We start from the raw sequence: 16,282 nt of genomic DNA, 5'->3' as shown, positions 1-16,282 counted from the left end.
TCCTATGCAGCAATCCTTCCCCAGCTGGGAAATTCCCAGATGACATTTCATTGCCTCGCTAAATACTTAGGCATGTATTTTGAGATGATCAGGTCAAATAAAAAATTAACAATATTCTATAGTATCATCAAATATATTCAGGGTTTATTGAATGCATGCTGACATGTATAAAATATAACACTCTATGAACATTTATAAAGTAGAGATTTCCCTATTGTTTCAAACTCTTTGTAAACATTTTTAATGGCAGCAAATCATCATAGTTTAATATTCCTCCTAATTATTTCAATATTTAAAATAACATTGTAATAAATATATTTCTACAAAATGCATCTTGTGAATTTAAGATCATTTAGAAATAGACTTTTTACATTGGAACTATTGAGTCAACTGGTAGGGAATATTTTTAAAGACTGTTTTCTTTTACACAAATATTGCCAGCTTGCTTGTCAAAAGTCTTGTACCAACAAACCCTCTCGCTAACATTGTGTTAGAGGACTCATTTTACTGCATTCTGGGCCAGAAATGAATTTTAAAATTTGAAAAGAGATTTGTTCATTTGATATCTTTAAAAGAACTCTTTCTCATTACATATATATGTGTTATGAAATATTTCAAACACGCTTCAAAGTATTGTGGTAAATACAGTGGATGTCCCTATGTCTGCCACCTAGTCTTATCAAATCTTAATACATTTGCTAAATATTTTCTTCAGACAATTTTCAGGAGAAAGAAAACATTACAGATAAAAGCCCCTTTGTATTCCTGCATTTTTCTCTTCTCTTCTCTTCCATCCTCTCACAGATTATCTTTCTTGAAAGTGGTACTTATTCTCATGCATTTTTAGGCTTTTTTTCCATGTATATATCCATGCACAATAGACAATATGGTTTTACATCTTCAAAAATTCATATGAATAGCACGATACAGGTCCTAACTGAGCATCCTTAACTCAAAAATCTGAAACCTGAAATGCTCCAAAATCTGAAACTTTTTGAGCACAAATGGAAAATCCCACACCTGACATCATGTGATGGGTCGTGGTCCAAACACAGGCGCACAACACACAGCTAATTCAGCATCCCCAAGGGCAAAAAGGCCCTCCCAGCCCCCTTCAGCTGTGATAGATCTTTTCTGCACACACCCATGCAAGCGTTGATATTAATGCAATCCTTAGACATTTAAATTTCGCCAGTTTTATGTGCATTCATATGTGTGTGGGTGTGTGTTTGGTTCTATGTAATTTTGTCATATGTATAGAAGGGTGTGGCACCTCTACAGTCAAGATACAGAACAGTTGTCACACAAATATCCCCCATGATGTCCTTTTAACAACTCCTAGAAGATCTGAGTAACGTTGCCCTTTTATAGCCTCACTTGTCTGCCCCTTCCCCCTCTCCCAAAGTCCTGGAAACCACTGATGTGCACTTCAACTGCAATTTTGTCATTTCAAGAATGTTATATAATGAAATCATTCAGTATACAGCCTTTGGAGGTCAGCTTTTTCCCTTAGTGTAAGAGATTCATTCAAGCTGTTGCATGTATAGACAGTTCGTTCCTTTCTGTGAGTATATCAGTGTATCCTTTTGGAACGTACGAATCTGCCGTGCAGGTGTGTTTGTTTCCTAGGGCTGCCCTAACAAAAGTACCAAAAACTGCCTGGCTTAAAACTTCAGAGATATGTCTTCCCATAGCTCTGGAAGCCTGAAATCAAGCTGTCAGCAGGGCCATGTTTCCTCCTCTGACGTCTCTAGGGGAGCAGCCTTCTTGGCCTCTTCCAGTGTCTGACCTTTGCCGGAATCCTTGGCATTCCTTAGCCTGCAGGTGCGGCACTCCAGCCACTCGGCTGTCTCCTCCCTGTGTCTCTCCGCAAGTTCTCCCTCTGTGCCTGTTTGTGTCCAGATGTCCTCTGCTTACAACGACAACAGTTGTATTGGATTAGGGCTCATTCTAATGACCTGATTTTAACTTGATTACCTCTGTAAAGACTCTCTTTCCAAATAAGGTCACATTCTGAGGGCTGGGGAGGGGTGAGGACTTCAACATATATTTTTGGATGGACACATTTCAACCCATAATAATATGGTGTCTTTATTTTTGAGAACAAAGTCCAACATCTATTTTCTCAGACCAGAGGAAGTGAGTGGCCCTCCAGACAGCTGGCGTCCTTAGGCAGAATGTCCATTGTTCAGGGGAGACCCAGCTGAGAGTCTGTTTGGGGGCTCCTCTTGGGGAACCTGTACAGAGATGGGCATTTGCTCAGCAGTCGGCACTCAGAGCAGAGCTGGGCTTGAGAACCAGGCTCTGCGGACAGGAAAGAAAAGGCCTGGTAGCAGGGTCTTCAGCACAGGCGGTCGTGGGCAGCGTGTAGACAGAGGATCCTCAGAGCTGGGGAGGGGCCAGGCCAAGGGTCAGAGATGTCAGATTGGGCCACCAAGAAGGGGAATGAGACAGCCAGACAGCTGTAGCTCAAAACAAATGGATCTCTCCCTCTCTCTCTTTTTTAAAGAGATGGGCTCTTGCTATGTTGCCCAGGCTGGCCTCCAACTCTTGGCCTCAAGCAATTCTCCTACCTTTGCCTGCCAAAGTATTGGGATTACAGGTGTGGGCCACCACACATGATCTAAATTTTTAAATTGAGATATAATTCATATGACACACAATTCATCATTTAAAAGTGAGCAACTCTGTTTTTGAGCATATTCAGTGGTGTAACCATCCCCACTAGCTCATTCCAGAATATTTCCATCACCCCCAAAAGACACCTAGTACCTGTTAGCCGTCGCTCCCAACCTCCCTCCCCGCCCCACCGGCCCCTGGTAACCTCTGACCTACTTCACATCTGCATGGATTTGCCTGCGCTGAGCATTTTATGCACGTGGACTCACACACGATGTCCTTTAGTCTCTGGCCTTTTCCGGGTGGTATAATGTTTTCAAGATTCATCTGTGTCATAGCACGTGTCAGGGCTTCATTCCTCTTGATGACTGAATAAAATTCCACTGAGTGAGTGTCCCACAATTTGTCTATTCATGCACCAGTTGGTGGATATTTGGGTTGTTTCCACTCTCTGGCTATTATGAATAATACTGCTATACACACCACACACAAGCTTCGGTTTGGACACACATTTTCAGTACTCTCGGGCATGTTCCCAGGGGTGGGATGGCTGGGTGGGGTGAGAATTCTAAGATTCCTGAAGGCCAGCAAGAAGACCTGGGGGGCCTCAGAGGAGCCAGGCACAGCTGATTCTCAGTCTGGGGATGACGATGCTGGTGCGTACCCCACGGGAGGTAGCACACTTGGCCTTGGGAGCTACTGATTTTGGAACTGAGGCGAGATAGAACCTGCAGTGGTCCAGATAAGGGGATCTAGCTGCCTCACTGCACCTAAAATAAGGTGGAGAAGATGAAAGAAAATGAGTCCACTCGCACAAGGCGTTTTGGGTACAAGTGGAAAAAAATGTTGGATGTACAGGAAGGAATTGCTTTTTAAGACTTAGGTATAAAAACATCACACTTCCTCATTTTTGTAAATCATATCATGTATAGATCTGAGCTTCCACTTGTCAAAATCAACAAAAATCTGACACTATTCTTCCCCCCACCCCTGCGGTGGCAAATGGTTCTCTTCCCTGCCTGGAGGCTGCACCAGGACCCAGGACCCAGGGCAAGTAGAGGAGGTGGCCTGGGCCCTAGGGGGTCATCTTGCTCGCTGCTGAGATGATCCTTAACCAGCCCCACCTCTTCCTCTGGCCTCGGCACAGCCACCTGTCTCCTTCCGAGGCAGTCTACCCCCTTTCCAGAAACGTTTTGCACCTCATTTCGTCTTCACAGACAATCTAGGCAGATCATCCCAATTAGCCTGGGATTTCCTCCAAAAACCTCATATTTGGGTCAGCCTCCTTGGCAACCTGCATTCAAATAAACAAATCAACACCAAACAAATAAACAATCTGTGAACTGCATCCCTGGGGTGAGAAAACCTCAAATTCTAGAACACAAAAACTTGCCTGCTGTGTGTGCGTGGGTGGGTGGGGAGGGGGGGTTGGGAATTACCCTTCAACTTTTTCCCTGTGATGAGTCTTTGGAAGCAAAAATTCCCAAGAGACCAATCCATTTCTTTCTTTCTTTTTTTTTTCTATTTTTTCTGTTTTTAATTTTTTTAAATTTCAGAATATTATGGGGGTTTGACCATTTGGGTTACACATGTTGCCTTTGTACCACCCAAGTCAGAGTTCCAAGTATGCCCATCCCCCACACAATCCATTTCTAAGAACTCACCCAATTATATGAATTTGGAGCCTCATCACCATTATTAATCACTTTTGCAGCTGGAAAAATTAAGTTATGAAAAGGCTTTTGAATTTTAAATATTTGAACATGTCAGAGTAGAGTGAGTTTAACAACTGTGTTCAAGTTTTATTGTTTTTGAACTTAAAGTTGTTTTGAAATTTTACTTTTTAATTGACTTTGAAAGCATAGTCGCTCCAGTTTCGTATTTTATTGGCTAGAAGTGAGAGGACAATGCTAGAAACCACATGGAGAAAACAGCAGCTTTGCATAATTCTCGAACTCTTCGATTCTTCAAGAACAACTGAATTGTATCTACCACTCACTTGTCAGAAGCTTCTCTTTCTTTTCTACCTGTTATTTCTATAATATCTCGCACCTCTCAGGCAGGAGCCCTGTGAATATCTGTTTAAAAAAAAAACAAAACTTTTTTTTTTTTAGAGACAGGGTCTCACTCTGTTGCCCAGGCTGGAGTGCAGTGGCCCAATCATAGCTTACTGCAGACTCGAACTCCTGGGCTCAAGTGATCCTCCTGCTCGGCCTCCCATGTAGCTGAGACTACAGGCATGAGCCACCATGCCCAGTGAATATCTGCTTTTGAGCATGACCTATTGTGACAATTATGAGGTAGAAAGGTTTTCATATTTATATATGCTATATGCCTGTGTGTGCATATACAGCTATATATCTGTCTGCATATGTCTATCTCCAGATGGGTTCCTTTGGGCAAGTTACTAACTTCTCTGTGCCTTAATTTCCTCATCTGTGAAGTGGGGACCTGCACCATAGGGTGTCTGTGAGGATCAAATGAGTTAATAAAAACAGTTGAACAGTGCCTAACATGGAGTAAACTCCCAGTAAGTATTGATGTAATACACAATAGAGAATACGTAATATGCTGCCCTTTGTAAACCACCTAAGATGATCGTGGACACAGTCGTCAGCTGAAAATGTTAAGAATGTTAAGTTCAAGTGAGGGGTTGAAGGTGTTCAGAGAAATACTATCTGTTATTCTAAACAGAGCCATCTGTCCAGGCAGGACGCCAGAGAGAAGGCGGGGGCCTTGGGGGCAGATGGCGAGGAGAGAGCTCCACCCTTCCTGGATGTCCCAACGGCTGGGACCAGTGCTCTTCCCATGGCAAGACCTCACCCAGCTAAGATGGTGACACCACAGAGCAAACCAACGCCCCAGGGTGAAGTGGCTTTGTGTCCCCTCCTGGTCTGCCAGTCCACCAGGAGCACCCCTGCTGCCTCACCTGCCCTGCATACCTCTCCCCACCCAGCTCTTTGTGCACCTCACAGGGTACCGTCCAACTCCTCTTCCGTCCTCGTCCTCTGCCCTGGTAAGGAGAGCTGGGGAGCGGACGAAAATCTCTAAGGAGCCTCCTGCCTTCACCTTTGTTCTTCGGTTCATCTCTTAATAATCTCAGGATAAAACAAAGGGAGAAAGTGAAAGAAACTTAGGGTTTAAAAAAATGTCAACCCAAGATGTATCTGGGAATCTTACACCCAAATGCCTTCAGGGGCCGGCCTGTGAGGGCGGGGGTCTGTCCCCAGAGGGGTTGGGCTGCACCCCGGAGAGTGTGAGGGAGCAGGGGCAGTTATGCTACGGCAAGATTTTTAGTTTATGAAGAGACTTTGGAAATATAGGTCCTTGTGAGAAATCTCCTGGTTCGCAAATAGTGTTGATCATTTTAGGAAAAATATCGAAATACTGTACAAGTCATACAAAGTCAATCTGTAGTCTTTGCAACATCTGTTAATAATGTATAATAATCTTTTAATCCGGGCAGATAGTAGAAGCATTTCTATTCCTCTACCATGTTAGAAATTAGAAACATTTACTTTACTGAAATGTTTGGTTCATAAATTTTACTGGATTTTATTTTCATTATTATTTATCTGTTTATTTTAATTTTTTTGTCCACCCCCAAACTCCCCCATTATTTTTTTTAAACTGACAAATAAAAATTGTATCTATTTATTGTGCACAACATGTTGCTTTGAATTATGTATACATTGTAGAATGGCTAAATTGAGCTAATTAATATTCATATTATTTCACATGCTTTTCTTTTTGTGGTGAGAATGCTTAAAATCTACCCTCAGCAATTTTCAAGAATATAATACGTTGTTAGTAACTATAGTCACCGTGTTGTAGGATAGATTCCTTGAACTCAATCCTCCTGTGTAACTGAAATTTTGTATCCCTTGACCAACATCTCTGCTTCATTCCTTCCTTGTCCCTTGGCCCCTGGTAATTCTACTCTCCACTTCTCTGAGCTCATGGTTCATGAATTTAAAAATATGACCAATCACAGTAGGTGGCCAATGACCTATTAAAACATTTTACAAGAAGCTTTTGCATATATGCTCTTTTCTGCGGAGAGGACTCACAGCACCCATTAGCTTTTTCAAAAGGGTCGATCTAAAATGTTAAGAATGAACTGTCTACAAGGTGTAATGCTTTATAGATGTTACAATTTTTTTAATGTAAGCATTTTTAAATTTTTGAGTTGAAACATAAACTTTTCATGAACTTAAAACCATTTTATTTATCTCCTGGGTTAGAATAATTTCTGTCTCTGTTTTTTTTCCCCAAATAATTTCTCCAGCTGTGTCATAAACAATGTGTTAAAAAGAATTAATTAATTAATTTTATTTATTTATTTATTTATTTATTTATTTGAGACAGAGTCTCCCTCTGTTGCCCGGGCTAGAGTGCCGTGGCGTCAGCCTAGCTCACAGCAACCTCAAACTCCTGGGCTCACACGATCCTCCTGCCTCAGCCTCCTGAGTACCTGGGACTACAGGCATGCACCACCATGTCCGGCTAATTTTATATATATATATTTTTTTAGTTGTCCAGATCATTTCTTTCTATTTTTTTAGTAGAGATGGGAGTCTCGCTCTTGCTCAGGCTGGTCTCGAACTCCTGAGCTCAAATAATCAGGCCGCCTCGGCCTTCCAGAGAGCTAGGATTACAGGTGTGAGCCACCATACCCGGCCAGGTCTATTTTTTAAACAATGTATCCCATCTGTTCCTTGTTCCCTTTTCTGTCCTTGTCTACCTTCTATTGGATCACATATTTTTTATTCCATTTTACTGCCTTTCGTCGGTTGACTACTAAACCTTTTTGTTGTGTTGTTTTACTGGTTGCTTTAGGTTTTTAGTATACATCTTTAACTCATTACTATCCACCTTCAAGTGATATGATAACAGTGCACATACCGTACACACACCCTAAAATAGGAGGCTTCCATTTCTCCCCTCCTGGCTTTTATCTTATTATCATCACAAATTTTATTTCTATTTCTACAGTAACATATGTTGCTGCACGTAACATATGTACTTACGTTACACTTCCTTCCTACCTTGGGATTATTTTTGCTTAAGTAGTAAAGTATCTTTTAAAGATATTTAAGTGACAAGGAAAAAATTTCATAATTTTACCCATGGAGTTACCATTTCTTATGCTCTTTCTTCCTTTGTAAAGCTCTAGTTTTTCAACTTGTACCATTTTTCTTCAGCCCAAAAAAATTCTGTATTTGTCTCCTAGGGCTGCTGTCACAAAGTGCCACAAACTGGGTGGCCTAACGCAAGAGAAATGTGTCCTCTCGAGGTTCTGGAAGCTGGAAGTCTGAAATCAGGGTGTCGGCAGGACCACCCTCTCTCTGAAGGCTGAGGGGAAGACCCTGTCCTGCCCCTCCTAACTTCTGGCTGTCGCTGGCAATCCCAGGCAGGCCTTGGCCAGGGCGTGGTGACCCCAATCTCTTCCCTACCGATGTTGTAGGGAAACACTCTGTAGTCCTGTGATTAGGGCTCAGTCTTCCAATGTGACCTTCGCAAGTGCTTCTCAGCCCCTCCCACGGAGAAGGGCAGAGGGGCTAGAGTTGCCCCTGGTCTGTCCGCGTGGACGGCAGCGGCAGGGGGAAGCTGGGAGCCTCCCTCCCCAGCTGGGCAGGCGCCGCAGGTAAAATCCAGCTAGTTAGACAAATACTCTCCCCTGAGGGCAGGCCTCGCTCACAAGAACAGAGTGCTCTTGGCAGATCTCAAAATCGTTTCTTTTTTCCTCCCCCTGCTGAAAGCACTAGGGGATTTCTCTGTCTTCCCTGAGAGGTCCTTGGTGAGCTCCCGGAGGTAAGACTCAGGAACCTGTGGGGACCCCGTCTCTGTTGGTTAGTCTATGTTCTCCTGCCCGCGACTGGCTCCAGAGGCGGGTTTTGCTCCTGGCCTCTGTTCCATGAACTTGTGATCTGTCTGTGTACACCTGTCTGTCACTCCACTTCCCGCAGGGCAGTTTGCCCTGTGATCTCACTTCTCCCACGGATCTATGGAGAGTTGTTGATTTTTTAGTTTATCTGAGTTTTCAACCCACAGCAAACTGAATTGATTATGAGGATGGCACGTTGGGGGCCAGCAAACAAACACAGCCCTCGTCTGAAAGGCACTGACAGTAATTCACGATTTAGCTGAAAGAATTGCAGCAGTTAAAACCCAGAACCAGCTCGAGAGGGCTCTGGGAACGTACCAGAAACGGCGTGTTTCCTGGAAGCTGTGCCAAGTTTCTGTTCTCAATAGAACACTGAATTCGAGTCTTCAGTGAACCTTAGGAATATGCTAACTTTAGCTTTTGAGAATAAAAGTTCAGCATCTCTTAATAACTTGCTTACTATTAATAGAATAGCAGTAAGTCGGTCACTGTAGAAACTTCAGGAGGGTCCTCCCGACCCTCCACTGTGGGCTGAGGACCCTTCTCTGAGAATCACGAAGGAGCCCAGCAATATTCAAATATTTTGGTCTCAGGATCTCTTTTTTTTTTTTTAAATTGAGATGAATTCATATAACGTACAATTAACCACTATAAAGTATACAGTTGAGTGGCTTTTAGTGCATACACAACCTTGCATAACTACCACCCCTCTCGTTTCAATACTTTATCACCGCAGAAAAACACCCGGTACCCTGGCAGCCACTAATCTGCTTTCTGTGTCTGTGCAGTAGCCTATTCAAGATATTTCACATGAAAGAAACCACACAATGCATGACCCTTGGTGCCTGGCCCCTCCCACTTAGCATGATGTTTCTGAGGCGTCTCCACGTTGTAGCACGCACCAGGGCTTCATTTCTTCCCACGGTCAACACCTGCCTGTGTGAATACGCCGCAGTTGCGTGTCCGTTCACTTGTTGATGAATATTTGGGTTGTTTCTGCCTTTTGGCAATTGCAAACAATGCGGTTACAAACCTGTGTTCAAGGTTCTGCGTGGCCATCTGTTTCATCTACATACACCTAGGAGCAGAATTGCTGCGTCACATGGCACCTTGATGTTTATCTTTTTGAGGAGCTGCCGATCTCTGTTTTGCATAACGGGGGCGCCATTTTACATTCCCACCAACAATGCGTGAGCGTTTCTTAAGGTCATCTCAGAGCGTATGAAATGATATCTAATCGTGGCTTTGATCTGCATTTCTGAAATGACAAATTCGGATATTGCTACTGTTGTGCTAACTGGCCAGGTGTCGGGACCACTTTACGTTATTAAAAATGATTAAAACTGTTAAAAGCTGTGGAGGATCCCAAAGGGCTTTTGTTTATGTAGATAATATCTAGCAGTATTTACCATATTTAGAAATTAAAGCCAAGAAATTTAAAAAATATCATTTATTAATCCTGTTATAAACAATCGTCATAAATTCGTTATATGTTAACCACAGAGTGATGATATCAGGTATCAAATAGCTTCTGGAAAATTCCACCATACACTTGAGAGAGAAGGAGAGAGAAAAAGGTAAATAATATCTTAGTATTATCATGAAAAAACAAATGTGATCTCTTAAACCCCCCACCCACCCAAAGTGAGTAATGATAATTCAATTCCATGTTACTCAAGGAAGAATTAAAAATATATATTTTTTCTGGTCTGAGATTCTTCTCAACTTTATTCAGAAAACATGTGCTCGAGGGGGTCGGGGAAGTATGGTTTGTACTCATTTGGCCACAGAAAAGACAGAAAGTGGCTCTTTCCTCTGAATCTTGACCCTGCTAAAAACTGCCCGTGATTTCTCCTAACACTTTCCTGCGCTTGCAGAAATGAACACCGGCTGATAGTTTAAACTGCGTGTCCATCTCCTTCAGCACGTGATGTTGTTAAACTGGAACATCTGAGGTAACTGGTTTGGGAGGGGAGCTCCTACGCGGAATGTCGAACAAGGACGTGCACCTCAGTCGCCGCTCGTGATGCTGAGTTTTCAGCGGGAGCTGAGGGGGGGCGGGTGCACAGAGCCACAACACAGCCGTTCCCAAAGTAGGACGCTTGCGACAGCACCATCAGCATCATCTGGGAACTTGCTAGAAATGTGGGTTCTCTGGCTCCTTCCCACACCTGCGCGCTCAGACTCTGGCGGGCCCAGCAGTCAGGATTTAACAAGGCTCCCGGGCGATTCCGACTTGCTGAGCCTTTGGTACGGCTGGAGCACGACTGGTCTGTGCCCCTTTCCAAGGTGACATCCTATCAGTGTGACCTCCCTCCAGCCTCCCTCTTCACTTCCGTCTTCTTTCTTTCCTTTCTTCCAGAAACATTGACTGTATGAATTCGTTTTCAGTGTTTTTAGGCACTTAACTGGGACATGCACACATTTGCACATCGTGTGTCTACCTGTAAACATCAAATCAGTGCAGGCCGAATTGAGAGCATCATTTACAGCAATCCAAGAAACGAACTCTTACAGAGGCCTATCGGTAATGTACAGGTAAACCTTTCTGATTAAGTGAAAGTCGTCACCCAGGACCTAGTTTATCCTTCTGTTCCCAACATCGACTCAAGGGCTTGGCTGTCCCGTTTTGGTGTCACCCACAGCTCATTCTGCCGTGGCCTCTGTTCCTCCTCGGAAATTCAAAACTGGAAGCTCAGTAGAGAAGGCTGGCTTGGAGGATTGAGCCAAAGACGGAAAGATATCTAGTTACCAGCCCGGAGTTCTCGCAGGAGGTGCGTTGAGCAATGTGATCAGGAGAGTGGGCTGTCGGCCGTGGGCTGGGAGAGGCTCCACCTGGACGAGGCCGGTTCCGTAAGGTAGGGAGTGAGTGTGCACTCGCGGGCGTCTGTTTACATTAGTGCTGGGGCTTCACTTGGGATTCCTACATGGGGAAGTTGGGATGAAATTAATATAAAGCTACCTTTCTTTATACTGCATAAAGTGTGGAGAGTTCCGTGCCATTCAAGCTTTCATGCACACATCTACATGACAATAAGGCAGAGTCCTGACTGTTTCTCCCTTTTCCTTCAAAGACCTTGGAACTGCGTTTAGAAGCTGGTGGAGCTCACTCTGTGATAGCGCAGAGGTGGCTTAGTGATGGGGCTGCCGTTGCCCGGCGTCCTGTGATGTCACATCAGAGCATTCCAAAACCCACGAGGTCACAGAGATGCCTCTCGGGCGAGTGTTGAACTTCATTGATTTTGCTTGTGCTTCGTGACTTCTGTGGGTTGGCTGTTCTTGGCTTCTTAGCGGGAAGTTCTTGTTCTCTTGGTTTTCTAGATCGTTCTTCTACTCTTCCTCCTGTGGGTGACATAACAACACCAAGTGTAATACCACACCAAGAAAAATACGGTCCCCACCTAAATCAACACGAGCAGAGCACTCAACTTTAGTCCCAGATGATCTGCTAATTCTTAATTCCACCCCAGGCTACTGGTACCTTCCCACATGCTGAAATCTGACCACAAGGTCTCTGGGTCCCTCCAGAGGCCAAGACTGGCCGCCCAAGCCCAGCCGCAGGTCTGTGGTTCTCAGCCCAAGGAAGCCCTCCCACCTCCCTGCAGGCCCCAAGGCGGTCAGGGGTGGGCAGTGAACTATAGGACAGGCTCTGCTGTGGCTCATCCCCAACAGGGTGTATTGCTTGAGATCCTCGCTTTACTTATTTATTTACTTTTCAGGCAGAGTCTCACTCTGTCACCCACGCTTAAATGCAGTGGCGTCAGCCTAGCTCACAGCAACCTCAAATTCTTGGACTTAATCAATCCTCCTGCCTCAGCCTCCTAAGTAGCTGGGACTACAGGTGTGCATCACCATGCCCGGCTAATTTTTCTATTTTTAGTAGGGACGGGATCTCGCTCTTGCTTAGGCTGGTCTTGAACTCCTGAGCTCAAGCGATCCTCCTGCCTCGGCCTCCCAGAGTGCTAGGATTACAGGCATGAGCCACTGCACCAGGCTGAGAGCCTCACTTTAAATTTATTCTAGGACACAGTGATTACAGGGTCCCACTATCAACACAAGGGACACCTGGGAATTGTAAAAGGAAATGAAAATCTCAGGACCACTACACTCCTTGTGCCAAAGGGAAAGTTAAGCCTGGAGGCTGAGTCACAGCAACAGCCTCTTCCAGATGAGTATCTGTTACTTCACAACCTTGTGCCAAAGCTTCTACGTTAGCCAGACCCCTGCCCCCACCAGGCGAAAGTCCTCAGGCACCGCTGCTGCCTCCACAGATCGTTCACAGGTAAACCCTTTCCTGGCTGGAAACCTCTCTAGACGCACATCCTCCCACAGACAGGGAATTTAGGTGTGGAATCCAAGGCTAGCTCCTAAACCTGAAGTCTGTTTGATTCCACACTGATGATTACAAGCTTATCTTCCCAGGTGCAGGACAAAGAAGAGACCCTCTTTCCACCTGCCTTCCCCCTTTCAGGAAACCTGTAAGTGCTGAACCTCCTAAAAATCTCTTCAAAAGAAAGAAAGAAAAAAACCCCAAAAAAGAAAACACAAAAGAAAACCCTGCTTCTGTGGCTTGGGTTTTTCCCAGACGTGCCCTGAAGCTGGCTTAACAAACCTGGAGTGATTGGGACTCTTGTCTCAGTCACCCCTTTGGTATCAGAGTCATCCCTGACTCACCCGTCTTCCTTAACCCTCACTTCTGCTCGGCCAACAAATCTTGCCAATTTGACCTCCTTTACGTATTTCTTGATTCTTTTTCTCCTTTTTAACTTACATGCCCTGACCTCCTTCAAGCTTTCATGGTCTCCTCTGTGGATTTGTTCCATCGTAATGCGGTCAGACTCCCACCACTATTACCCAGTTTACACCCGGGCTCGACGCTGTAGCCCAACCATTCGAGTGGCTGCGCCACCATCTGCCTCCTAAGGAAAGTGTTCTGGGGTTCTCAGTGGCCCTCAGGACAAGGTCCAACTCCCCAGCCTGGCCCAATCTTCCAGATCTTCTGTGACTACGGCATGGCATCGGGGTCACCATTGCCCCTGGGCACTTCACACTCAGTTGTTCAGAACTGCTTGGCCTCTTCCAAACACAGGTGATCATGCCACGTCACTCCCGGTACCTTCCTCCACCTGGCCTCACACACTCAGGCACCATCGACTCTAAGGCTGCCTCTGAACCCCCACGCCGGGTCCTCTCTCTTTGCTCTTCTCACACCTCAGTCTTAGGCTTTAACAAATTTTATTTAAAATTAGAATTTTTTTCTCTTCTCTGCCACTAGCCTGCGGGCTGCTGAGAGCAGGACCATGACGTGTTCATCTCTGGGCACCTGGCACAGTGCCTGGCACTTAGAAAATGGTCTATAAAGTTTTTAAAAACTCTATGGAAGACAATAGCTGTGGGACAGGAATAATAATAGCAGCTGATGTGCTAAGTGATTTGCATGAACTGAAATGCCTAGTTTCTACAGAACTTTCTGAGATGGTGGACATTTTTGTACCTGTGGTTTCTGGTAAGGTGGTCACATGTGGCTATGCGACCAGAGAACTGAACCTTTAGTTGTATTTCATTTATTTAAGTTGCTACTTCAACAGCCACGGGCGGCTCGTGGCCGCTGCACTGGGCAGTGTGCTCTTAGACCCTTCCCCGTCCTTCCTTCGCCCACGGGAACGTCTGCTTCGGCGCTGCCCTGCAGCAAGGTGTGCTGGTAACGATTAACAAGCAGCTCTCTGCAGATGCCTATTTCCGTGGTCCATTCTCCCACCAGCCCAGGTTCCAGATACCGACATGACACCGCTGAACACTAAGCCGGGGAGGGATGCGTGGTGGCCGTCATCAATGGGATTTCCACCACGCACACGACAGATCGAAATAACCCTGAGAACTGAGATAGCAGCAAAACGTAGCAAAATAATTAGGAAGTGCTTAGTTTTTAGTATTTATGGCCCTTGCTTTTCATGTACTTTATTGCATTGTCAGTTTAGGTACTTTAATTTTTAATAATGGCTGTGCTTAAAAAATCAGTTTGCAAAATTCCTGAAACTCTGACCGTTCGCTCTCAATGGCCAGTATGAGTCTGTCGTGGCACAGCATTGGCTCCTAGTCATTCCCCACAAAACAAAACAAAACAAAACAAAAAACAACACGCACACAAAACCCCCAAACAAAACTCTCTCTGGCTAGGATGTGCTTATCTTTTGGTAATTCAAATGTAGGATTTCTGCAGCCACAAGAGGGCACCACGAGATGGTATTAGATTCTAGGAAGGAGGATTTGGGACAAACTCATTGACGAGAGGGGTCATTTCAAGATTTATGTTTGAGCCCCCCCCACGATCATAATTCTGGGAGACCTTGTGGGAACGTAGTTCTCTGTTTCACACCATAAACACTGAGCCATTGCCACTCTCCGATAGCCTCGTCCTCTGTGTCCGAAGGCTTTTGCTCTTCAAGCTACCGAAGGAACAATCCTTGCTGCGTATTAAGTCTTGTGAGGTCTTCAGCCGGAGGAAGGAGAGGCCCCACGAGGACTGGGCACCTGTGATGCGTCAAGCATTTTGCATACTTCATCCCATGTGAGGCTAAAGTGACACCTCGCCCATCAGCTAACGCCTTACAGGCACCGGTGGACAGTCAGGTATACGAGTAATTCCTGCTTCAGGAGCCCTGCAGGGCTTATCATTTGCATTGCAATAGTTGGCACTTTCTAATAAAGCAGGTGAGGAACATTAGGAGTATATTGTAGGCCTGACAGTCATTACGAGAAGGGAAGAGATCTGGGTTGTCTTCTCTCTGGCTGGGCCAACAGCAGGATCTAAGAGCTTTGGTTTTGTGGGGGTGGGTCTCTGTCTTCCCAGGGTCTTGCTGAGGAGGTGACATCGGGTGGGGGATGAGCTGTGGACCGTCAGGAGAGAGACATAGTGGGTCTCTGTAGTTTACTCCCTAGAGGGAGGGAGAAATTGGCTTTTTTTCAGTAAAACTTGCCTTTTTTGTGAAATGATTTCACTCTCATGATTCTCAACACTGTTAGCCTAGGGCAGCGGTTCTCGGAGTGTGTTCCCTGGAAAAGCAGCATCAGTATCACCCGGGAATCTGTTAGAAATGCAAATTCTCAGCCCCCTGCCAAGTCCACCAAATCAGAAGCTCTGGGGGTGGGGCAGCAACCTGTGCTTTAATAAGCTCCCCAGGTGATTGTGTTTTCAATCGTTTTAAAAAGTTGACTCATAGTTTTGTCCACATATGTGGGGTACCTAGTGACGTTTTGAGACACACAGTGCGTAGTGATCGGTTCAGGGTCGTTAGCACAGTCCTCATCCCAGAGCTGGGCGGGGAGCGACGGGCAGGCAAAGCTCAGTGTAGACACGGCCCTGGTTTCCCTCCTGGAGGAGGTTGGGTAGGGAGAGCCCGGGCCGTAGGATTCAGGCTGCAGGGTTGGCCCGTGCTCTGCAATCTTGTTCAAGCTACTGAATCTCTCTGGGCCATTCGCTATTCCAAAGGTTTCTGGGACGATAGGCTGCGACAATGTGCTCAAGGTAAGCATCGGGCCTGGTGTGCAGTGGGCGCTCGGCGAACATTAGTTTCCTTTGCTCTCCCATTTCCCCGGGGCTTTAATTCTTTCAGATAGACGCTTTGGGAAGGCAGGAGCGGCTTCTCCCTGTGCATGCCCCACACTGAGCGGTCAGCGAGAGGATGGGGCCGGGCTGGGCACAGGTCTGTGCTCTGCCCTCTGCTTGGCCCCCTCTGCTTTTTAGAGACAGGATCTCGCTGTCACCCAGGCTGGAGT

At 45.5% G+C, this 16,282-nt stretch overlaps 1 protein-coding gene across 5 annotated transcripts in view; it reads right to left on the bottom strand.

The window, feature by feature from the left end:
- Positions 1 to 9,941: 9,941 nt before the first annotated feature.
- The window catches only part of IL2RA (interleukin 2 receptor subunit alpha), a 31,301-nt gene continuing 24,960 nt past the window's right edge, over positions 9,942 to 16,282 (bottom strand). The window contains exons 8-9 of one of the 5 annotated variants that reach the window (XR_006729736.1): positions 15,750 to 16,153; positions 15,457 to 15,591 (exon numbers count right to left, since the gene is read on the bottom strand). Coding sequence is in view for 4 of the 5 variants with exons in the window: in XM_045529675.1 (XP_045385631.1) it covers positions 16,027 to 16,153 (127 nt within the window). In the remaining variant the exon portion in view is untranslated. The other 4 variants (XM_045529676.1, XM_045529677.1, XM_045529679.1 and 1 more) reach the window with 4 other exon arrangements.

This window comes from Lemur catta, chromosome 18 (assembly GCF_020740605.2).
Source record: "Lemur catta isolate mLemCat1 chromosome 18, mLemCat1.pri, whole genome shotgun sequence".
Taxonomy (NCBI): Eukaryota; Metazoa; Chordata; class Mammalia; order Primates; family Lemuridae; genus Lemur; species Lemur catta.
This window is presented reverse-complemented; position numbering and strand designations above follow the sequence as displayed.